At 38.7% G+C, this 25,875-nt stretch overlaps 1 protein-coding gene across 1 annotated transcript; it reads right to left on the reverse strand.

Annotated features, from left to right (window-relative positions):
* Positions 1 to 6,115: 6,115 nt before the first annotated feature.
* Positions 6,116 to 25,615, reverse strand: LOC108706827 (serine/threonine-protein phosphatase 2A catalytic subunit beta isoform). The gene is made up of 7 exons (XM_018243574.2): positions 25,051 to 25,615; positions 12,545 to 12,754; positions 11,704 to 11,877; positions 10,983 to 11,072; positions 10,303 to 10,464; positions 8,274 to 8,392; positions 6,116 to 6,790 (listed from the first exon to the last, which is right to left on the reverse strand). The coding sequence occupies exons 1-7, from the start codon at positions 25,150 to 25,152 to the stop codon at positions 6,718 to 6,720; spliced, it is 930 nt and encodes a 309-aa protein (XP_018099063.1). The 5' UTR covers positions 25,153 to 25,615; the 3' UTR covers positions 6,116 to 6,717.
* Between the last annotated feature and the right edge of the window lie 260 nt (positions 25,616 to 25,875).

Raw genomic sequence — 25,875 nt, forward strand, 5'->3', positions numbered from 1 at the left:
AGCGGTGGATACGGATTACGTAAAATATATTATGGCTGCTTGAAAAAAGTGACTCCGGTGTTTTTTCTGGAGACGGTAATATTATGGATATTTAGACAGAATGGGAACAAGGTCACACAGCTCGATGGCGGGTTGAAGAAAACAGTGTGCAAATAATGCCTACAAGGCCAACGTATACACTACTACAGCGGTGGATACGGATTACGTAAAATATATTATGGCTGCTTGAAAAAAGTGACTCCGGTGTTTTTTCTGGAGACGGTAATATTATGGATATTTAGACAGAATGGGAACAAGGTCACACAGCTCGATGGCGGGTTGAAGAAAACAGTGTGCAAATAATGCCTACAAGGCCAACGTATACACTACTACAGCGGTGGATACGGATTACGTAAAATATATTATGGCTGCTTGAAAAAAGTGACTCCGGTGTTTTTTCTGGAGACGGTAATATTATGGATATTTAGACAGAATGGGAACAAGGTCACACAGCTCGATGGCGGGTTGAAGAAAACAGTGTGCAAATAATGCCTACAAGGCCAACGTATACACTACTACAGCGGTGGATACGGATTACGTAAAATATATTATGGCTGCTTGAAAAAAGTGACTCCGGTGTTTTTTCTGGAGACGGTAATATTATGGATATTTAGACAGAATGGGAACAAGGTCACACAGCTCGATGGCGGGTTGAAGAAAACAGTGTGCAAATAATGCCTACAAGGCCAACGTATACACTACTACAGCGGTGGATACGGATTACGTAAAATATATGAATGCTGCTTGAAAAAAGTGACTCCGGTGTTTTTTCTGGAGACGGTAATATTATGGATATTTAGACAGAATGGGAACAAGGTCACACAGCTCGATGGCGGGTTGAAGAAAACAGTGTGCAAATAATGCCTACAAGGCCAACGTATACACTACTACAGCGGTGGATACGGATTACGTAAAATATATGAATGCTGCTTGAAAAAAGTGACTCCGGTGTTTTTTCTGGAGACGGTAATATTATGGATATTTAGAAAGAATGGGAACAAGGTCACACAGCTCGATGGCGGGTTGAAGAAAACAGTGTGCAAATAATGCCTACAGGGCAAATAATGCCTAAAAGGTCAACTTATACACTACTACAGCGGTAGTAAAATAAAAAAAAGTAAAATAAAAAAAAAATGAATATTAAAAAAAAAAATTAAAGTTGGTGCTGCTGAACTACTAGGAGCAGCAGATTAGCACACCAGTCCCACTCCCCAACACTGCTAGACTAATAGCACTGGGCTCTTATAGTAGTAGTAGTAGTAGTAGTAGTAAAACAACAAAAAAATAAATAAAAGCAGTCCTTACAAGGACTACTGTTATTGCAGCAGTCAGCAGATGAGATCAGAAGCAGGACAGCTGCCCACTGCAGCTACATACAGAGCACTGCAGTAGAAGGTAGATTACTAGCCAGCAAAGCTACCTAAGCTAAAATGTCCCTCAAACCCCTGCAGACTTCTGTCCCTCCAATAACAGAGCAGTATCAAAACGATTACTAGCCAGCAAACTTTCAACTGTCCCTGAAATCACTAACAGGCAGCAGCTCTCTCCCTACACTATCTCTTCAGCACACACAGGCAGAGTGAAAAAACGCTGCAGGGCTTCGGTTTTTATAGGGAAGGGGAGTGGTCCAGGGGAGAGCTTCCTGATTGGCTGCCATGTACCTGCTGGTCTGGGGTGAGAGGGCAAAAAAAAGCGCCAACAATGGCGAACCCAAAATGGCGAACGTCGCGCGACGTTCGCGAACTTCCGGCGAGCGCGAACACCCGATGTTCGCGCGAACAAGTTCGCCGGCGAACAGTTCGCGACATCTCTACTAGTTATAAAGAATTTTAATCAGTTAGGAACCTAGATATGGCCAAAGTTTGAGGAGCTGGCAGATATTATTATTGTTATCGTCAGGAAACAGTTGTGGTTCAGGAGCACAGAAGTTCTCTAGGTTCTGCAGATACGCCATGGTTATCCATGTGACAGTGCAGTGAATTAGAGCATGAACAATAAGGTTCTTTCTAATCAATAACATCAATCATTGTCAATTATCTCTTTAGGCCAGTAGTCAGTGTTCACTTTGGTTTATATTATCTTTTATATTGGGAATGTATATACCCGGGTAGGCACTGAGGCCATAGCTGGTGCATTGTTTAGGGTTTTGCATTTAGGCATGTTTATATCTCAAGTCTGTCCAATCTCATATAGTATGGGGTGAGTCATCTAAATGAGAACATGCTCAGGTATAATATTATGGTCATAGTGCAGTCTATAAATGAGCATACGCCATTAGCAGAACAAGGTTGCTGTAGCTGAGGTGGCAGTTCCATTCAGAGATAAATGGCCCCAATGAGGGCCGAAACGTTGGATAAAAGAGTGATGAGTGATGTTTCAATAAATGTTTGTTTATCATTAGCTGAGCTTTCAGTAGCAACTTCCTTTTAATATATATAACATGCCTTATGGAAACAGTAGTATTTCAGCAGTTACATAAAGTTTATTGGATTAACAGAAAATATGCAATATGCATCATAACAAAATTAGACAGGTGCATCAATTTGGGCACCCCAAAAAAGATATTACATTAATACTTAGCTGAGCCTCCTTTTGCAAATGTAACAGTCTCTAGTCACCTCCTATAGCCTTTGATGAGATGTCTGGATTCTGTATGGCGGTATTTTTGACCATTCGTCCATACAAAATCTCTCCAGTTCAGTTAAATTTGATGGCTGCCGAGCATGGACAGCCTGCTTCAAATCATCCCATAGATTTTCCATGATATTCAAGTCGGGGGACTGTGACCGCCATTCCGGAATAGTGTACTTCTCCCTCCCTCCGCATAAATGCCTTTTTTAGATTTTAAAGTGTGTTTAGGGTCATTGTCTTGTTGGAATATCCAACCCCTGCGTAACTTCAACTTTGTGACTGATGCTTGACCATTATCCTAAAGAATTTGTTGATATTGGGTTGAATTCATCCGAACCCAGTCCCTGAACTAGCCCCACAGCATGACAGTAGATAGCAGGTGTTTTTCTTGGAATGTTGTGTTCTTCTTTGGCCATGCAAAGCACGGAATAACTAAATTTTTGTCTCATCAGTCCAAAGCACTTTGTTCCAAAATGACTTTGTTCCAAAGTGGCTTGTCTAAATGATCTTTTGCATACAAGCGACTCCGTGTTCGTGTCAGTGTAGAAATGGCTTCTTTCTCATCACCCTGCCATACAGACGTTCTTTGTGCAAACTGCACTGAATTGGAGGACGATGTACAGATACACCATCTGCAGCAAGATGTTCTTGCAGGTCTTTGGAGGTGATCTTTGGGTTGTCTGTAACCATTCTCACAATACTCCGCATATGCCGCTCATATATTTTTCTTGGCCTGCCAGACCTGGGTTTTACAGCAACTCTGCCTGTGGCCTTCCATTTCCTGATTGCATTCCTTACAGTTGAGACTGACAGTTTAAACCTCTGAGATAGCTTTTTATAGCCTTCGCATAAACCATGATACTTTAACAATCTTTGTTTTCAGATCTTTTAAGATTTGCTTTGAGGATCCCATGCTGTCACTCAGAAGCACAACTTGCAATTGGCCACCTTAAGTACCTTCTCTCATGATTGGACACACCTGCCTATGAAGTTCAAGGCTTAACAAGCTAAACCCACCAATTTGGTGTTGTTACATGCATTCAAATTAGCAAAATTACAAGGGTACCCACATTTTTGCATAACCCAATTTTTCACATTTGATTTAATTTCATACAGCTGAATAGTGCTTCACTTAAAATCTTTGTTCAGAAAACACCCCAGTACTCAGATGTTCCTGGGAAATTAAAGACATACCACAGTTATCTTATTTGTTGAAAGATATATAGATATATATATATATATATAGATATATATATATAATACACACATAAAACATGAGCTGTTTTTCACAGATCTAAAACTAGATATCTTCAGGTCTGTCCACATTTGTTTAGTGTTATGGTCAGAACTTTGATTTGGGTATTCCAAAATATTATTTCATTTGTTTTAACCATTCTTTGGTAGAACAATGTGTTTGCAGTCATTGTCTTGCTATACGACCCACTTTCTTTTAAGCTTCAATTGAGATTAGATGCTTTCCTGCACAATATGCTTTTAAAATTCAGGATTCTTAGTTCCAGCAATGATGGCAAGCCATCCTGTTACATAGGCAGTAAGGCTTGTCCAAGCCATGATACTGCCTCCACCATGCTTCACAGATAGGATTGGGTTCTTGTGCTTGTATACATAATGCTTTTCATTGAAGAGCACAGAACATTCTTCCAGTAGGTTTACAACTTATCAATTTAGTCTTTATCAAACTGCAGACAGGCAGCAATATTACAAGAGAGGCCTTCGATGTTAGCTTCATGTTCATTAATATCAAATGTAGCACAGTACTCCTGGGGAGGGTAACAATAGTGTTTAATTTTCTCTGTTTGTAAAATGCTACAACTGAGAGCGAACTGTTGGTGTCCAAACTCTTGGAAACTATTTGAAAATAGTTCTGTAATCTTTTCCAGCCTGTTGTCCATAAATAACTGGTTTCCAGATGTCCTCAGAAATCTCCTTTGTTGAGCCATGACACACTTTTATAAACAACCCCCCCCCTGCACAGACAAAAGTCCCCACTGGCCCCCTTCCACCTGCACAGTACAACATCAGAATATATGTCCCCTCTAGGAATACTGACCCGCACATGCAGAACAGTGGAGCACAGAGGCGCCATGTTCATCTTCCAGATCCTCTACTTTCCTTTCGGTAATTTACTGGGGCTCCCCGGCTCCAACTGCGCATGTGCCATATATGGACATGTTGGTGATCACTTAAAGAAGAAGCCAAGGCTGGTGAACACGGCACCGCTGTGCTCCGCTGTTCTGCATATGTGGGTCAGTATTCCCAGAGGGGACTTTTAGCTGTGTGGGTAATTTCTCCTTTAAGACCAGACATGGAAAGTTAAGACTTGGATAGTTAAGACCTGTTAACCTGCTTCTGTTCTTCAAAAATGGCAAAACCTCCACATGGAGACCTGATTATCAAACAAATTGATCAAAACAACCAGCTTTAATTTTCCCTTCAAATGAATTGAAAATCCTAGTGGTTCACATACATTGGCACACAAATATGGAACTGTAGATTATAAACAAACAAGTATAATGTTTTTAATTAATTTGTTTATTGGGGTTTGTGTTATGTAAATATATGATGTGTGAAAAGCATCAGGTTTTAAGTCTTAATTATGCAGAAATAGTAACTTTCAAGCACCAGTATTGAACGGTGAGTTTACACAATATGACTATGAGTATGTAATTGCCTTAAAACTTTTCAATACAGCACTGTCAGAGGTGAACATAGTATATTTATTAAGCAAGGAAAGTTATACCAAACATATACTAAATTCCAATAATGTTAGTTTTAGTATGGTATGGATGACTTATAATTTAAGGCATATCCATGGCTGGAACATAAATTCCCAGAAAAGTGCCTTACTAGGCTGTATCGTACCTATACCACTATGCACAGCAAGAAAAACTGTGATACTTTACAAATGTATAAATTCTATGCCAGCTGGAACAAATTCACATTATTTAAAATTGGATAACAAATGAAATGTAAGGATTCCTGGTAGACTTCTATGACATCACCTTAATAACATTCTCAGAGAAGAGCACTATGCCCATGTGTTTTATGTAGCATTAGAAGTTCCCACTTTTCAAACCTAAGACCACGTATACAGCTATACCTAGACAAAATATATTTACATATACTGGGATATAGATAAGGTTAACCCGCAATGCTCCAGCCGAGTATCTCCAACTGCAGCAGTAGCTTAAAGATACATGTGCCTCATTAATATAAAAAATATGAACTATTAAATTATCAGGAACTGTTTCCAGTCCAATTTCACTACCAACTACATATGCTTAAATATTTGTGAGTGTAACTTTATTGTACAACATTAACTATTGCCAAGTATATTTTCCAGTAATATTGCTTTATTAAAATTGGTGAAAACAGTTTAAGATATTTCTGAATGCATAACAAAATGTTACACAAACTGTAGGTCTACATTTTAAAGTTTATTTGTTCAAATACACCAAAGGAGCTGCAAGCACTTTCTTGACAAATATACAGAAAAAGTACATTAATGTTATGGCATACACTCAGCAAGGTCAGATGTCTCCAGTTTATTTATTGAAGAAAAAAAAATACAGTGAATGGTAAGCTTGTGCATTTTCTTAAAAATAACTCCAAATGGGTTTGGTCATGCCAGCTGAACACTACAACTAAAATTTTTACGAAGTAGGTGCAAATAGAAATAAAGGCCTTTTAAGTTACCCTTTACCGCTTGAACAGTCCAGACGGAAATATGACTTACAATTACAGCAAGCAAACTGACTAATGGGCTGGCTGTGTGTTTATGTTGCTCAGAACCTCGGAACTGTGCTAAATGTTTTAAAAACAGTATGGCACATTTTGGTCCATGATGGTTTCTTTGCCGGTTTCTATGGTTAAAACTGGGTATGCATTTTGGGAAAGGGTAGGAAAAGATAAAATAAACCAGTTTCCAATTCTTAAATTAATGTGTGTTTATTCTGATACATACACACTTGTGTTCTTGAATGTAGAGTATAATTGCACAGATGAAGGCATTGTGTAAAGATTGCTTTATAGGAAATAGTCAGGAGTGCGTCGGGTAACATGCGGCTCTCCACGGCGAGGAGCAGGGTCAAACTGAAGGCTGCAAAAAAACAAAATAGCAGTTCAGACAAGCCATGCAGATGCTCAAATCTACCAATAATTTTGTACTTTTGAAGGGATACTGAAAGAAAATGCCACATCCTAGTGTTTAGAAAAAGCCATCTCTGTTCATAAAAGTGTCTAGGACAGCAGGTATCGCAGAGCATGACATTTAACACAAGAGGATCGCTATAACACTGAAGCCGTACTTGAGTGGCACTAGCAGGTTCTAGAAAAAAAAAAATCATGTCCTTGTGTTTACTGCAGTCTCTTTACTAGCTCATCCTCAACACAAATGCAAACACATTTATATTTATCACCAGCTATTTGGTTCTTAGATGTTCGAAGCAACTGAAGCCACTTTGTGGTGAATATACCCTGCCATAGAGCTGCTTACAGAAGTACAGAAGTGTTACAAAAGTGAAGTTTTAGCCACCCGAATCTGTGGTATGACTCCATTTAGAACTTTTATACTATTATAGATTTATATTTTAAATATTTTGGCTGCAAATTCACAGAACAACAGGATCAGTAGCTGTAAATTAATGAAGTTGGCAGTTATGGTGGTTTAGCAGGGTCAACCATTCTCTGCCATATGAAACCAACTTCTGTCAAAAACAGAAGAGGAAAATTTGGGAGTTATTACTTTACTTTAATTTTCCTCTTAGAATGTAAAGCTTGAGGTTTATAATTAAAGAACTAAACCCTAAAAATGAATGGTTACAAATAAAAAGTTTCAGCTTCTCAATACAGCAATTATCCAGGACTTCAAACTTGTCACATGGGATCACCATCTAGGAGAGTGTCTATGACACTCACATGCTCAGTGGGCTTCGAGCAGCTGAGAAACTAAGCTTAAGGGTCATTGCAAATTGTCAATTTAGTTAATCTTTCGTTCTCCTTTGAGAGTTTAAGTGCCATACATATTGTTTCCCCAGTATCGAGTCTCTACAAATTAGAAGCACTATGGAATAAAGAATAGGGAGTATCTCTGTGACATGCAGGCACCTCTGTTCAAGTCAACCAGGAAATCATCATCTCTTGGTGGGTCACACCTTGATTCTGTCCATTAATGTGTCATGTGCATTCCAACTATGCATCTAGATGTGCAAATGTAAGATTTTGAAAGCCACAGACAAGAAGCAGCTCTCTTATGTACTATTATGAGACTGTAGGTCTCAAAGAGGAATACTGATTAATACAAGAATACATCCAAACTGTAATGGTTGATTAATAATTTTAACAAATAAGTTTTTTGTTTTGAGACAAATGGTTTAGTGTGATTCCTTAATCTTATTTTTTTTACCTGCTGCAAACAATTTATCCATGTGTGTGTCAGTGCACAGCAAAGTAATGTCTAGTTGTTCTCCTGCAAAGGGTCAAAGACTTTACCCTTTTGATGCACACAAAACCTGTGTGTTTCACTACTCATCCCATATTGTTATTATACACGTCTAGATCTCCAAGAATATTTAAATACTTACAAAGAGTATTTTAGGGTGTCATCCAGTTCCATAATAGCTGCCTGGTTTCCACAACGATAACAATAATTCGGAGCACTGAAAATTGTAACCACATTTCTGTCATGGCACCAGTTGTAACCCTGTGTAAATAAAGAGAAAATATAATTTTAAATATGAATTCTTCTGCCTGGTACTTCATGTCTTTACCTCGAAATCTGCGTATGTGAAGGTACATAAAACAACACCCCCCAAGAGATCACTTAGCTGTTACCTGGGCAGAGGCCCCTGTTTGCTGAAAACTACACTGGCCTGGGACACTTCTATAGGAGCAGCACACAATCTCCATGGGATTGGTGCATGACCAGTAGAGTGAAAAGCTGAACTCTGAGCAATAAAGACATTTTTCACTCTACTGCACACCCGCAAGCCGGGCCACTGAAGATTGAAGAAACATAAGATTATCGCTCTGTGATGTTCCTACAGAAATACCATGGATTGACACCGTTTTCATCGACCAGAAGCATCATCCAAGATATCAGGAAATCGATTATAAGCACTATGACTAAAAAGAAATGCAAGTTAAAATCTGTGCATTTACACAGTTTTCAGCTATCCTCTTACTTTGAGCAATGAGCACACATTGTGGGTTACCTTTCAGAGAGAGATCACACACTTCGTAGTCATAACATGGTGTTCTTGTCTAAACACACTGCTATAATAACAGAACTTTCTAAAACAGAACTCATTATATTTCCTCCTAGATCTTCCCCTGTCCCTCAGATATCACTCACCGTAAACAACACCACCTTTCTTTCCACCACACAGGCATGCTGCCTAGGAGTCATCTTAGACTCTCATCTGTCTTTTTCACCACACATTCAAACACTTGCAAAATCTTGCCGTATTCAACTGCGCAACATTGCTCGAATACGACCCTATCTCAGTTCAGAATCAACTAAAACACAGATTCAGTCTCTCATCATCTCCTGCCTTGATTACTGCAACTTACTCCTCACAGGTATTCCAACAAGTCACCTTTCATAACTCCAATCTGTTCTAAACGCGGCCGCTAGACTCATTCATCTAGCTCGCCGCTCAACATCAGCTGCTCCCATTTGTATGTCCCTTCACTGGCTCCCAATCTCTTCTAGAATCAAATTCAAATTACTTACACTCACTTTCAAGGCCCTTAATAATGAAACCCCTCCCTATATTTCATCTCTAATCTCCAAATACACTCCTTCACGAAACCTATGCTCTGCTTCTGATCTTCGCCTCACTTCTCCTCTGGTCACTTCTGCCCATTCTCGTCTACAAGACTTCTCTCGGGCTTCTGCTTTTCTCTGGAACTCTCTGCCACAAGCTGTCAGACTTTCTCCTTCCTTCCAAACTTTCAAGCGCTACTTAAAGACCCATCTGTTTAAAGAGGCCTATTCGATGTACCTTAATTAAATCTTTGCTGTATCAAAAATGACAGTGTTTATACAATCCTAATGTCTCAATTGTACCCTAACCTTTTAGTTTGTAAACCCTATTGTACTCTGTAATCCTTGTCTGTTATCCACCATTTATTCCCTGTTTGCTATAACTGCAGTAAAGCTCTGCGTATCTTGACAGCGCTATATAAATAAATGATGATGATGATGATGATGCTGATAATAACTGCCTGGTTATACATCTGCTATTCCAGAACATAAATAAGCAATCAGACCAAATCTAACACAAAGAGCCCACATGCTGTCAACCCAAACCTGTTTGTTGTTTCAAAGTTAACTTCTAAGTCATCAAAAAAAGTAATTTGAGCAGTTAACTTCTAAGTCATCAAAAAAAGTAATCACATACACAGAAAGGGAAACCAGAATCTTGGAACCATAACTGATGACTGACATGTAATGACCATGTGTTTTTGTACTTGTCTACTTTAAAACATTTTTAAATGGTACTGAAAGAAAAGTGGTATATTATCAGAAGGTACACCTCTCATATGAACCAAAATGCCAAAAAATAAAAGATGCTAAACAAACAATATTACTTTTGCTTGACAACATACCTCCATTACAAGCTGGTGAGCACGAGACACCAATGTAAGTCCATTAGCATGGTTAAAAGTTTCAGAAATGTCTTGTCCAAACGTGTAGCCAGCACCTCGTGGAGAAATACCCCAACCACCACGGTCGTCTGGATCTGACCATAACAAATCACACATCGGTCCCTAGAAAAAATAAATATTTCAATAACTTGCTGGAAATCTCCCTCCAATACTGCTTGGCTGGTAAATTAGAGCTGTATAACTTTCATCCTTCACCAAATTAAAATCAGCTAAAATATACAATACCAAATAATTACCTCATTTTTTATTAATCGGTTTAAATAATTTAAGCTTCAGCCTGTCTACAGCCTACATCACTAGTATAAAAGCTACAGACAATTTAGAATCCATACTTTCAGATTCAGTCAAAATATAGCACCTGCTTCAGATGCTCAGTAAAGCAAGTGAATTTAAAACGTTGGTACTTGTTATGAAGTGGCTCATTCTCATGGAAAATGTATAGAGGTTTGTTCACATGTCTGTGTTGTCACATTTAGCACTTTTCAAGTTGGACTGGAGGGGGCAGGTAAATCACAAAATGCACAGGGAATAGGATGCCATCTAATAAGAATGTTTTAGACATCAGCCTACAAAGAATAAATAAATAATATAACAGTTAACAAATCACAAAATGCTTATACCTCATGAGGAACTTCCTGTAAGCGATCCAAGGCGCGAATGTGATCAAGCGTATCTATGGATGGTGACAAACCCCCGTGAAGACAGAAAATCTATTATACAAAAGCAAAATACAAATCATTTGAATTGTGAAAAACTATTCACACTAATAAACATCCACAGTCATGTATAAGTCAGAAATTCTATTGGAATCATATCTGTATAGCCAAATTTGAGCAGGCATAATTGAGAAAGCAAAGTGTCAGTGTTTAGGTACAGAACAGGATTGGGTACTGGAAGTGTGTTTATTAATGAACAAATGCGTTTTAATTAAATAGTTGAAAACAAGTATTGCAAAGTAAAATACCCATAATGTTTAATGAATTAGCAAATGCCAGTCCCAAAAATTACAGTTCATGTGGATCAGGGGGGTAGCTTTCTTAGACCTTGGTGAAAGACTGGTCCAGCAATGCCCACAAACACTACATAAACCCGTTCTATTGGGACTGAAGTGTGGAATTTTAAAGCATTGGACATATTACATTCAATCAAGCATATTGCTTGTTTAGAACTAAAAGGTGATTTTACACATAGTTCTGCATTTCAGTGCAGTTCAGTTATAGTGAATACAAAAATCAACCCACACTTAAATGTTTCAATATATTACAGCAATATACGCTTTCACGCAAACCATTTTCTAAGACCACATGAAAAATGCGTTCACAAAAAAAAATAAAAACTTACCTGGCCATCTACTAAAGCAGTTAGTGGTAGGTAGTCAAATAGATCTGTGAAATACTTCCACACATTTGCATTTCCATACTTTCGTAGGCACTCATCATAAAAACCATAGACTTGTGTGATTTGTCGACTCTCGTGATTTCCCCTTAATATCGTAATACGTTCTGGATATCGCACCTGTAGCCACAAAAATAAAGGATGCAGTAAAACCACTGGACTGCTCAGATGCCTTTTTTTTTACTTATAACGGTATAATTTTACTGCAACGAGTTAATTGCTGGAAATCAGGGATGCACTAAATCCACTTTTTTGGATTCAGCCGAACCCCCGAATCCTTCTCGAAAGATTCGGCCGAATACCAAACCGAATCCTAATTTGCATATGTAAATCCTTGTTTTGTGACAAAAAATCACGCAATTTCCCTACCCGTCCCTAATTTGCGTATGCAAATTAGGATTCAAATTTAGGATTCGGCTCAGCTGGGCAGAAGGATTCGGCGGAATCCTGCTGAAAAAGGCCGAATCCCGAACCGAATCCTGGATTTGGTGCATCCTTACTGGAAATCATTTTCTCATTCAGATCCTCAGATACACAGTATAGAAACTCTAAGAAGCCGATTTAAAAAAAGCTTGATACCCTCAATCTCTTACTCCTGAAAAGAATTGCAACAATGTAATTTTACAGTGATAACTTTTTTTTATCACCATCACAGTTTAACACAATCATAACTCATAGAAAAATCATAATTCATAAAGTCAGGCTGAAATGAAAACATTTTGGTTCATAATGTTCTTGCTAAATTGTTAGGATTTAAGGTAAACTGGACCCTAAGGATTTTTTTTACCTTTAGAGCAACAAGAAGTGTCACTGTTTCAACAGAGTAATATCCTCTATCCACATAGTCTCCCATAAAGAGATAGTTGGTGTCTGGAGATTTTCCTCCAATTCTGAAGAGTTCCATAAGATCATGAAATTGGCCGTGGACATCTCCACAAACTGTGACAGGGCAGCGGACATCCTGCACATTTGACTCTTTAGTAAGGATTTCTTTAGCCTGAAAAAAAGTGAAGTTATCACAATTTAGTAATACTAAAACTTAAGTGGACTTTTTTTTGTTCCCCAGATCTCAAATGCATAGTTTCAGGCCTGACCCAAGTCTAAAAATGCCTCCACACATTATATTTATTTATACCTCAGACATTTAGTTTGCCGTTTGTTGTTGAAGTGTGGGGTATCACCATTCCTAGATTGAAAGAAATCAATGTCTATAAATCTGGACAACAATTGGACATCCATCAGTCCACTGTGCGGAAGATCATCTACAAGTGGATATTTTGAACAAAAGCCAAATGTCCCAGGCCAGTTTAGCGTGGAAAAAGATGCTGAAAGAAGTTTCTGAGAACTTACTTTCAAGTCCCATTTATGTGCATGAGTCTATTGTTACAGAGAGGCTCCATAAATTAGTTTTTTGGCCACAGTACCAGAAGACATTTGGTTAAAACCAAAAACAGAATTAACAAAAAAAATATTATACCAGCTGTAAAGCATGGTGGTAAAAAGTGCTTTGCTGCATCATGGCTGTGCAGCTAACCATCACATCTCAAATGTTTGTGATATTTCTTAAGTTAAAGGAGAATTCAACCTGTGGGAGAATTCAACTTGTGTTAAAACCCCATACCACACACCCTCCAGGCTAACTGCCCCCCAGGGAAATGCCCCATACTTTATACTTACTCCAACGGAGTTGCACGCATCCATCTTCCGGCTCCTCAGTAAGCTGACTGGAAGATCGTCAATTTCCATGTAATACCGCACATGCACAGTTGTCGCAAACTGGCAAACTGCTCCAACTACGCATGCTCCCAGTCAGCTTACTGAGGAGCCGGAAGATGGATGCATGCAACTCCACTGGAAGAATCTGCGCCGAGGGGTAAGTATAAAGTATGGGGCATTTCCCCAGGGGGGGGGGGGGCACAGGGTTTTTTCCCCAAAGGCTGAATTCTCCTTTAAATTAGGGAAACTATCAGGGGAATGTAATAAAAGTCGCAAAGAGCAAAACAATTTGCACCAATAAGACTAAAATATCCACATCTCGCAATGTAATATTGTTCCTTAAACTGTTATTGCATTGCGAATTTTAATTGCGCATTGCGAATTTTAATTGCGCATTGCGAATTTTAATTGCGCATTGCGAATTTTAATTGCGCATTGCGAATTTTAATTGCGCATTGCGAATTTTAATTGCGCACTCATAAGAAGTGCTTGAAGGTGTCGTAATCTTTTGGAGCAAACATAACGACTTTTTCAGTAAGAAGTTTTATTACATTGACTGCGCATTGGCGCAAACTATAAAATTTGCAAACGGTCTTTCACTGTCGGAAGTGGTCGCTAAACAGTTTCCGGGCTCGCAAAAGCTATATTAAATTCGCACAAAGCAAAATTTGTTCGCACAAAGGCATAACTTTTTGCATTGCGAATATTTTTTCCGTTTGCGATTTTTATTACATTCCCCCGTATATGTTTAGTCCTTGCTAGGTAGCTGAGTGTACAACAAGTATAATTCTACTGTGCATTGAATTACCTACCTGTGTACTGGAAATCCATATCAAACCAAACAAAAACATAGATGTGTTTAACTCTTATTTATCTTATTTATTAAACTAATGTTAAGAAGGGAGTATAATGCCACTGTAAACCCAATGTAAGTATTAAAAGGCAACTTTTCCACATGCTTTAAAATATATTTCTAAATTTACTACCTCATTCTTTGAATACCAGTCACTTCAGAAAAACACATGATGTATGCATGATTAAGCCACTTGCAATACCTGCTAATGTAGCCTGCAACATGCATCATCTCTACTAATTACACCTACAATGAATGTATGTATATTAACATAAGTATTTCATGTCTGGAAAATATTTATGATGAGCCAACCACCATTCATGTATATATTTTCAGTAACCCTGCCCATAATCCAATTTAAATGCATTTAATATTAATAATGCATCCTGTAGACAAGTACATTACATATACATGTGTAATAACAACACTGCAAATACACATAGAAACCAAAGAACTCTTTAGACTTATGTCTGCATATTAGATTACATTTTTTAAATGACTTTTTCTTTGTATTTTACACTACTGCACACATCTATGTTTAACAAAACATAATTACATTTGTAGAAAATTAATTTACTGTGGGGGAGTATAACATAAGGCACTGCCAGGGATATCGGGTTTCCTCATTCTTTAAGCTTCCATTAGAAGAGATGCAAAGTTTTAAGGCCAACTGCAAAGTTATTTATTGTTTGATTTACAGTTCAGTTCGCAGTTAATTTAAATAAATGTCCCCTTTAGGATAAAGAATTTAGAATTAGACTCCTTAGAACTGTCAAGATAGTGACATACTGTTTCAATTCCTAAATTCTAGATCAGGTGTCAACAAACTACAGCCCGGGGGTCGGATATGATCCTCCAATGTTATCTACCTGGCCCCGCAGCGGCCACGTCCAGCATCATTAGCGTCAGCCGAGGGGGGGCGCGTTGATGTGATTCGCTGGGGCCGAGTAAGAGAGAATCTGCGAGTGGCAGTTTAGCACGCACCCTCCGCACATGTCGCTGTCTTAAATAGGGTTACAGGGGAACAGTCAACCAAATCCCTGCTCTCAGGGATGGACAGATACGTAGTTATGAGCGCAGGGCCGCCATCTATGGCTTCTATATGTTAAGGGGGCCCGGCCATGTTGTGTTTCCTGGATTAGCCGGACACCGAATTAGGAGCAGAGTTGGAACTGGATATTGACTCTCATCAGCCAAAAGCAGGCCCACACTTACCATTGAAATGGTTGGTTAAAATTTTTCTTCATCTTAAATATTGTATTTTTCTTTCATACTTTTTTGCAATACAAATAAGATATACCGTATGCAGGGTGCATGGAAATTTGTTCATGTTTTTTTTTTCTTTTAAATGATAGTATGGCCCTCCCAACAGTCTGAGCGACTGAGAGTCCTCTATTTTAAAAGTTTGAGGACCCCTGTTCTAGATTGCAGGATACTGGTTGCATTCATAATACAGGAGTTACTAGAATAAAAAATTGACAGTCTGAGCGACTGAGAGTCCCCTATTTTAAAAGTTTGAGGACCCCTGTTCTAGATTGCAGGATACTGGTTGCATTCATAATACAGGCGTTACTAGAATAAAAAATTGACATTTGATACCTACGCCTAAACGCTGCCTCACAGACCCTGTGTTAATTGCAGAGTACTGGTTTGGAACATAACAGAACATTAGCAACGCATGCAGATGATGTTAGTACAGTACAGACAGGCAAGAGATTTGGAAGCTTCAGGGATGTCAGGGTTGCTATGGAGTTCAATCACCTAAATATAAAAATAGTTTTGATGTACACAGGCATGTAAACTATATTTTGTTAAAAAATGGACCATTTAAAATTATAAATAACAGTAACAGTCTTTTTTACAGCTTGTTTTCAATTCAACAGTATACTCACTTAAATGCTGTGTTCACAATGAATGCAGGGAGGCATGTGTTAACACTGGACAATGAAGAGAGTATTGTATTGCAAGGTTTCTAGAACTTTTGAATGTATATATTTTACCCAAGGCAAATACTTTCATAGCCATAGCAATAAATGTTTAGCACCTATCAGTGCCCACAATGCAGAAATACTGCGAGTTGTAGTTTAACAAGTTTTCCGATGATAGGTGTGATTAGAAGTCAGTATAGCTGGAGTTCCAGGGGATGGCAGTCTATTGGCAAAATATTTTTAAACATCCAGAATCTATGTGCAAAATCTATTTGTAACCTTGTAACACCGGCTGTGATTATAATTGTGATTGTATTTTCTATCAAAAATAATTTTACAACATAGGCCCTTTAGCCAACAACTTCCAAGAGAGAAAATTGAGAGTTTTTGAAAATTAAAGCTCAAAGGGCCAGATCATGAATATCACATGTTTACTTAATTTTGTTGTATGCATTTCCATGACATTTAAAGAACAGTAGAGAAATAAAAGGAGATCTTGATTCAAAAACTATTTTGGCAGATGATCAACCAACTGGGAGGAAAGCTGACTGCTACATTATTTTTAGTCAGAACCAGAGAATAAAAAGGGATAATAAACGGTTATCAGTTGCAACTTGCATTTTCAGTTAATAATTGTTTATTGGAAAGTTTTGGGCTTTTGTACCAGCCAAAGGCTACCACTGCCCTTTAGCAGGGAAGATCTGTGCCTCCAAAGATGCCTCATTTTTTTCCTGCTTATTTACTGCTCATGCTCTGTGCTGATGTCAGTTACAGAGTTTAGGGGCCGACTGAAAATATACAGTACACATAGAAATAAAAAATAATAAATATGACAGTATAAGGCTGACTAGTAATTAATACAGATAATTACTACATGGCAGCACAGAAACTACTGCAATTAGCATCAGAATTAACAATCAGCCCTGTAGCATCAATTTATATAACAGATTAACCACAATTTCTGCTTGATAATTTACGACAACCCCTAAGATTATCTTCTCAACAGCTGCTCAGAGCCCACTGAACATGTGATTGTGCAGATACTTTCCAAGATGGTGACCCTCTGTGACAAGTTTGAAGTCCTGGATTATTGCTGCTATTGAGAAGCTGAAAATTTAGGCTGGTGCAATAAATTCAGTATATAAAAGATGGCATTTTCAGCCACATTCAGTTTTAGGGTTTAGTTCTCCTTTAAAAGACTGTGGCACTTCAAATGATGATAAAGATGGCCATAGACATGCAGATATACCTTCAAAATGGGACGAACAGTGCAATCTCCCGATCTGCCACTAACCATTCAGATCAAAGTAGTAAAATAACAAATCAGATGATGTTCTGCCCCTGACAGCAATCGTATGAACACAAACAAAAATATAGTTCACTTGTAATTAATGTTCACTCACTTGTATTACCCAATTTCAGGCTGTGTAGAGGTATATAAACCAGAATAGGGATGCTAAAAACAAGAGAAAGTAGTAAAACCCCACACTACCTTACTAAAATTAATTGAGATCTAATTATATAAGTGCTAAGTGCTATTATAAACATATGCTTAGTTCTCAATCAATTTAGCACCAACATACAATTAATGGTATTTCAATCGATTGTGTTAATACAAATAATTATGATTAAAGTGCTTAAGTGCTATAAATTAGGTATCGTTTGAACATTATGTCAAACAAAAGCTGGTGACATACAGGAAAAAAGGTAGATCAGCGCCTTTGGCAACGGAGTCCAACTCACCAGAAACAAAAAAGAAAAAGAAAGGGGGAAAAAGAATCGACATATAGTGTAGTATTTTCGAAAATATTCGTTCCACACCAGATGTTTGTATGTAAAATTTCTATTTTGTTATATTTGTTCCCCTTTCTCCAAAATTTCCTCTATTTTAATCCTCCATTACAGGGGCTGTGCTTTTACTTCTCAACGTGCATGTGTATCTTCCACCAACAAACGGTTAAAGTGCCTACTTACAAGACTTTTTAGTTTTTCAATCACGTGTAATAGTGTTTTCTTTTCCCTTTGGGACAAACTTCTGTGCCTTCCACCAAAAAAGTGGCTAAAATGCCTACTTACAAGACCTTGATGCGTGACTCGCATATAGTATTATTATACGCCCGCTCTTCTTTTCTCAGTTCCTCCAATCACCCCACATGGAATAAAGACGTATATTGTGTAATACGTTTTAAAAGATAAAAATAAAAGAGCCGGCTTTTTCCCCCTTTCTTTTTCTTTTTTGTTTCTGGTGAGTTGGACTCCGTTGCCAAAGGCGCTGATCTACCTTTTTTCCTATACGAAGCATTCTACAGTTGAGAGACTGAATTGGGATCGGCAGGAGGGGACTAAACTAAAGGACTAACTAACTTTTTTCATTTCTGGTGCATATTCTGCATTTTGTGCATGCATTGCATTTAGAAAAAAAATTTTTTGTTAAAAAGCTGGTGACAGTTTCCCACTGATATCGTCATATAAGCAATACATGCAGAGAAATTATCGTTAGCCGACAGAAATCTCATAACTTGTCAGATCGACTAAACGACCGGTCGTCATGGCACAAAAAATGTTGTGACACCGCACACATAGTCTTAAACGAAGATTCATACAATCAAATCTTTGTGTCTATGGCCAGCTCAAAGGAGAACTAAACCTCTTTTAGCCAAAATTCCCCACTGGCCCCCAGCAAAATACTACAGCATATTATGTGTCCCCTCTAGGAAATCCGCACCTGCAGAAGAGCGCAGCTGAGCACAGGGGTGAAATGTTCGCAGCCTTGGCTTCTTCGTTAAGTGAGCACCGACATGCCCAATTATGGCACAAGTCGAGGCTGGCGAACATGGCAGCCCTGTGCTCCGCTGCCCTCTTCTGCAGGGGAGGATCAGTATCCCGAGAGGGGAAACATAATCTGCTGCAGCACTGTGCAGGGGGAGGGTGCTAGTGGAGGGGGGCCTGTGGGGACTAAAGGGGGGTTTAGGTCTCCTTTAAGCCGCCTCTTGGGTGTCCATATGGTAAAGCTCTTGGTAAGCTATTTATAAAGGCCTGTAAGCCTTACATTGGAATGAACACAAGAATGTTTGCCAGACTTGTCGAAGGCCCTTAAAGCCTATAGTGACAAAAAAAACATAAACTGAGGTGGAAACTGGCATGACTGTACTTGTATAACAAATGCATCATTATTACACTGTTTCTATGCAAGTTTACTTGATCCATGTGACTTTGTTTACGCAAATCTTGACTTCTGACCACTTTAGATTTAAACTCAGCACTTTTTACTCAGCCCATTGCTGTGTAGAAAGCTGCATTAATAAATTTGCTGCTTGGACTGTGACTGTGACTGTGATTTTCTATGGCCTTCAAAACAGCAGTGTAACAGGCAAAACTGATTTTTAAAGATTTTCAGATTTTAACTGAAACTGAAGTTCAAAAAGGAAATACACATTTGGTCTGTAATATATACTGATGCTACAGGGATGATTCTGATGCTAGCTGCAATGGTTTCTGAGCTGACACGTAGTAATTATCTGTATTAATTACTAATCAGCCATATATTGTGACATATATTCTATATATACTGTATATTGTGAGTGGGTCCCTAAGCTCAGTAAGTGACAGCAGCACACAACATATGGAGTGAATCAGCAGAAAAGAAGATGGGGAGCTACTGGGGTATCTTTGGAGACAGAGATCTTTACTGCTAAAGGATTGTGGTTGCATTGGGCTGCTACAGAAGCCCAAAACATAATGCATAACATTTCTAGTATACTTCTTTAGTTTGTTAATAAAATCCAGGACTAAATCATTATCTCCCTTATGCCATGGGTTTCGTTGACATCTCTGTATACTATGCTTAAAGGAGAAACAAACCCTTAATAAAAAAAAACCCTACCCCCCTACCCTACATAGACCCCCATCCTCCCCCCCAGCCTAGCTGCCCCCTGGGCAAATGCCCCTAAATCTTTACGTAGCCCTCTGTGCAGTTTCTGGTTCACGTGCACCATTTCCAGCCTCTTCGGTATCTTTGGAATGAGACCGGCACTTGACCAATTTTAGTGAATTTCAGCACATACACAGTTTTGCAAAACAGAGAAATTCTCCAACTGCGCATGAGCCGATTCGCCGGTCTCATTCCGACGATTATTGAAGAGAAGAAGATGGCTGCTGTGAACTACGCTGGACAGAATCTGCACGGAGGTGTAAGTAAAGACTATGGGGCATTTGCCCAGGGTAGCAGCTAGGCTGGGGGGGGGTCTATGTAGGGTAGGGGTTTTTTTTTTTAAGGGTTTGTTTCTCCTTTAACTGACAGCGACCAATAGACTCTGCAAAAAAACGGAGATGGGAGAAGCTAGTGGGCTCATCTCAGGAGGCACTGATCTTCACTGCTAAAGTTTTTGCAGGACAGGGTGTATTGTCGACCATGGGAAATCTCTCCCAAGGGTGACAAAAAGCCCTGAAAATACCTTTGAATCTGGATGAATGGCAATTACTGTATGTAAAACACTTAGCATGTGGCATACTGGCATAATCATGATAAAATATGAGAGTAATTAGGCACAATATCAGATATGCTTGAGAGCTGGCGGTTTGCAGATAAGGGTTTTGCTCAATTTGGATCACTATATTGTTAGTACACTGACTGATGGGGCATTGCCTTGCCATGGGTAATATACTCTCCAGAGGGAGATGAAGCACCCAATCGTACCTGCTCCATCACATGTTAGAACTGCCACATGTAAAAAAAAAAAAAGGGGGTTGGTTATTGTTGGGCTAGGGCATATTTCCAACCATTTAAACATTAAATAATGGGGATTGTGTTCATTTAATGTTTGAACACAAAGCTAAATCATAAAAAGTAACAGCAACAATAACCGCAAAGGGCAATCATTTTAGTTGCTGGAGTCAGCGACTGTTTGAAAATTGGAAAGAGTCAATTGTGAATAATAATCTAAACAAAATAAAAAATGATGACCAGTTGAAAAGTTGTTAAGGATAGGACTTCTATAAAATACTAAGTTAACTTAAAGGTGAACTACCCTTGAAAAAAAAAAATTGTACGATCCACTGGGCACATAAACAATCCAAGAGCACACATACATGCAAACAGGGAGCAAATTTCAACTAAAGCAAAGAAAAGCATTATGGGATTCAATATAGCAGACTGAGAAACCAAGGGAAGAAAAGAGGAACTACAATTCTAGTAAAAATCCAAGACCAATGTTTAACACAACTGTGAGGAAGTTCCAAGGGCATTTGCGGTCTTGCTGGAACACTAAAAGTAAATGTCTTAAAGTGATACATGTAGGAAAAGGAGAACTTCAGCTCAATAAAGAATTTGTATAGACACCAACCAAACACCAACACAGTCATTTAGCAGTACTTCCAAAGATAACCCCAGCTGCTCTCTGGGTTCTTTTCTGCTGACTCAGAGCACATGTTCTATACTGCTGTCAGTTACCTAAGCTTTGTGTAATTCACATTACATGATAGCACAAAAATCAGTGCATTCTGCATCACATATACTGCAGAACACCATTTTTGCATTTTTCAGGGAACTCAAAAAATGATGTAAATCCCTAGAAAATGTAAAATCAGTGAAAATTATTTATTTATGCATATGTTGTCGGCCACAAAAAAATTTGTAAAATGAGGGAAAACGTAAAATCAGGGAAGGTAAAACTGAGATTCCACTGTAAATAATAATCGCTAATGTTCAATCATTTTTAATGACCCCTAAGCTTACTTTCTCAGCAGCAGTTCAGAGGAAAAATGAGCCTACGCTGAGACAGTCTTGCAAAAGGTGTGGCATAATGATCTGAAATTGGGAGCTGCTGTGGACTACTTTGAAAGAATGGATATCGTAGGGCTGCTACTGTAAGTCCATTAAGTTAAATATAGTATTTATAGCTAATTTGTTTTGTTTAGGCTTTACTTCTTAAATGTTTTCAACTTTTTAAAGAGGAGTAAAATAGTTCATTCTCAAAATATTGTGCTGAACATACATATGATATTCCTACTATAAACGCAAAAAAAAAATCTATGCTTTTAATTATTTCTTGAGCTAAATGAAGAAACCGATGCTTCTTCTTAATTCTTAATGTCCTTGTGAGGTAGATATTTGATTATCAGTCCTTACTATTGTTCTATTGCATAACCTTTCAAGTACCAAATATGGAGCAGCTTTAAATTTCCTGTTTTTCTTAAAAATGACACTACACCTAGATTTTGCCTAAAATATTAGACAAAATGTTTAAAAAACAAGCCCTATTCGTTGAACTTATGTTAATAAGGGGGTATACTTCCCCTTTAAAAATAAAATGTATGAATTATATCTCCAAAATTTTCATGAGTTTCCAAATTCAGTGCACACATGCATAACCCATGCCAACTATACCCAAACTAACTAAAATGATCCACTCTTTCCATAACTAGCTTATATATAATTTGACCCAGTATATGATGGAAACCCAGAATTGTGAGCACCAGGAAGAGAAAAGCAGCTGAACCAAGGGAGAACTGGCAAAATAAATTTTAAGATACAACTCAGGTTATTGTAACTATACCTTATCCACATGCCTATGTTGAGTGATGCTGTTCAACAGCACCATTTGGGAACCCAAGTTAAAGGAGTAGATCACCTTGAAATTTACTTCAAATGTGGTGTAAATGGTAGCATTGTATTACAATAATGAGACTTAATTTTTAACCAGATTTTTTTCTGAAGCTCAGAATTTCAGTTGATATGTGGATGGCAAGATTTAATTAGCCTAGCAACTAGACAGCATAGAGGAAGTCAAATTGAAGATGAAGTGTCTGAATAGAAAAAGATATGCAAAGAAAATAAGAACAGTCTTAAATTTTTGGCCTTAGAGTTGACCTGTTCAATGGTTGCCAGGGCCAGCAATGCTAACAATCAAACAATATTTTTAGTTGAAGGCTGGGGGGGAAAGTGCAATAAATCAAAAGCTACAGAATCAGGCAAATGCTTTGCACGGAAGTCCATCTGTCATCACTCATAGGGGCATATTTATTGTTTGGTGTAAAACAAAATTCACCGAAAAAACTGTGTAAAAAATAAATGGCAACTGTGTGTGTGTAATTTTACACCATGTGAACGCCAGATCTAATGCAGTTCTTTTACATTGCTTCAGACGGAAGTCACACTGGTTTTTTACACAACAAAGTGTGGCAATGTGTATTATCCAGCAATTTTTTTTACATAGGATAGTAAATACACCCCAAGTTAGTTCATATTCAATAGTATTAGAAGTGGTGACGAATGGACAGGGACATTTTGTAGCTGCTGTTTTCTACTGCCATCCAGCAGTGTGCCACTGGCCTTAAGGCAGGTCCACTTGTAAGTATGGAAGGGAACTTATCCTTATTTGTTTTCAATAATTACATCCTTTCATGGTTAAAGCTCTAATGCATTTACAGGTTATGTACACAGATTTCAGGGTAGAGTATAAGGTTTCTGCAGAGTGAGGGGTCTTAGTCCTTTAAAATTCCATCTCACAGTAGAATCTTTGATGCAGTCATAAAAGTACGAATTTTTGCTTTATGCCATGTGTTTACTGACCACAGGCTAGATTACAAAAAACGAAACTGATTTAAGGAAGGCATTCATCAAAAATAATTTTTATATTTGTACCTTTAAAGGGCATTTAGCTGCAGGGATCATGAACTGCTGTTCTTTCCCCCATATGAACAAGGAAATCCTTGTATGGGTAGCAAAAGTAGCAATAGCAGGTGAAAAGTTTGCTCCAGTTTTGGTAACCCTCAGCAACCATCATCCTTTAGTATTTACTTATCTGCTGTTTGAGAGCACACAGTTGATTAGTTGAAAAAAAGAGATGCTGTAGCTAACTTTGTGCCAGTTATTACCAGGGCCGGATTTACATAGAGGGCGCCCCTAGGCCCACTGCCGTTCGGCGCCCCTGTCCCCTCCCCTTTATTCGTGCAAATTTTCATCATCAATGGGAAAATTTAAAAAAATATTGTATCTCCAGCGCATCCCCAGTGTTTTTGAACCAAAGTGGGTGTGGTTGGGCATCATGCCGCCCCCCTAAAATCCTGCCGCCCTAGGCCCGGGCCTAGGTGGCCTTTCCACAAATCCGGGCCTGGTTATTACATCACTGCTTTATATATAAATGATTGTATTCTGTCTTAGAACAAATAGCTTTGGAGGTATGTCGAAAGACAGTAGTGCTATGTTGTTACTTGCTCAGTATGTTTTACACCTATCAAAAAAATCTGTAGAGAATTTAAGAGAAATGTGAGCCAGATCACTGGTAGGTATAAATAGTAACAGAAAATCACTCATCAAACATTAAAATGTCAACATGAATAGTATTTAGCTACAATACACGATTCTGGAAAGTTATTTTGAAGAAAACACCACCGGCCTCAATTACATTCTCTCACATCAAATAATCACTATGAAACAGACCAGATATTCCATATACTTGGGAACTATACATTCTACAGGCCTGATATGCACATACATGAGAAAGCCCAGTGGGTGTCAGAAAGTGGGGCCAACAGTTGCCAATCAAAAAGGAACAAAATACAAATTTCACAGTAAATACCCTGATGGGTGTATGGATGTATTATTTATGTGTGGGACGTGCCTGTACGGACATAAACTAGATTTGCTACATAAGCAAATGTCCTTATAAGCGTTTGTATACAGATGTGTTCCCTTCATGACATCATGCCTGTTACGCTACGATGCTGTGAGCGCTATACACCTATGTGCGTGTATGTGGAGTGTTTACAGACGTTGCTACGCGGGGCCGGTCTCACCTTCTCGCACAGGGTGCGCACTTGGCTCTCGTTGAGTTGCTTGCAGTCATTCAGCTGCTCGATCCACTGGTCCAGCTCTTTAGTAAACGTCTTGTCCTCCATACCAGAACCTTCCCTACAACCACACTATCCCACGGCAACACACACTAAGAACACACACAATTCCGCACTGTGCCGATCAGTTTGTTCCCCCTCCTCTCTGCCCCCGCTCCTGTCACACATTCACTGGCACGGCCTACGCCTCTCGCCCACTAACTTCGTGCGAAGCCGAGGCCGGAGCTGAGCGGACTCCAAAATTCAGGTATTAATAAGGCGTATGTTAAGGTGCTGCCTGTCAAAGGAGGAGGCCGGAACGCGACTTATATCGTTCTACCTTTCCTCCTCCTCATTTAATTTCACCCCCGTACTTTCGGGAGCGCGCCTAGAAGGGGTGGAGCCAATAAAACGCACAGAGACAACGAATGGGTGACTGAACAGGACGTACGCAACTCAAGGCAAAAACCTGCACAGCGACAGTGCGTGGTCGCGCCCGTAAGCTACAGGAAGCGTGCACGGAGACACGCAATGACGCATCGATAAGTGGAGCACAACACGCATGCTCGAGAAAGCCCCTACCTGGATAGATCTGTTTTTTTTCAATGATCTTTATTTGAAATGTTTGTTTGTATGCAGTCATAGGTGGAGAAAAGTATAGGGAAAGTGAACATAGGCAAATTGTTCCTATTAAAATGACATTTGGCACCTCGTTGCTGTAAAACCTTAAACGTAGTTGATGTACATGTGTATTGAACTTGACACATACGTATGCCACCAATATATTGTTCA

This window comes from Xenopus laevis, chromosome 1S (genome assembly GCF_017654675.1).
Source record: "Xenopus laevis strain J_2021 chromosome 1S, Xenopus_laevis_v10.1, whole genome shotgun sequence".
NCBI classification, from domain to species: domain Eukaryota; kingdom Metazoa; phylum Chordata; class Amphibia; order Anura; family Pipidae; genus Xenopus; species Xenopus laevis.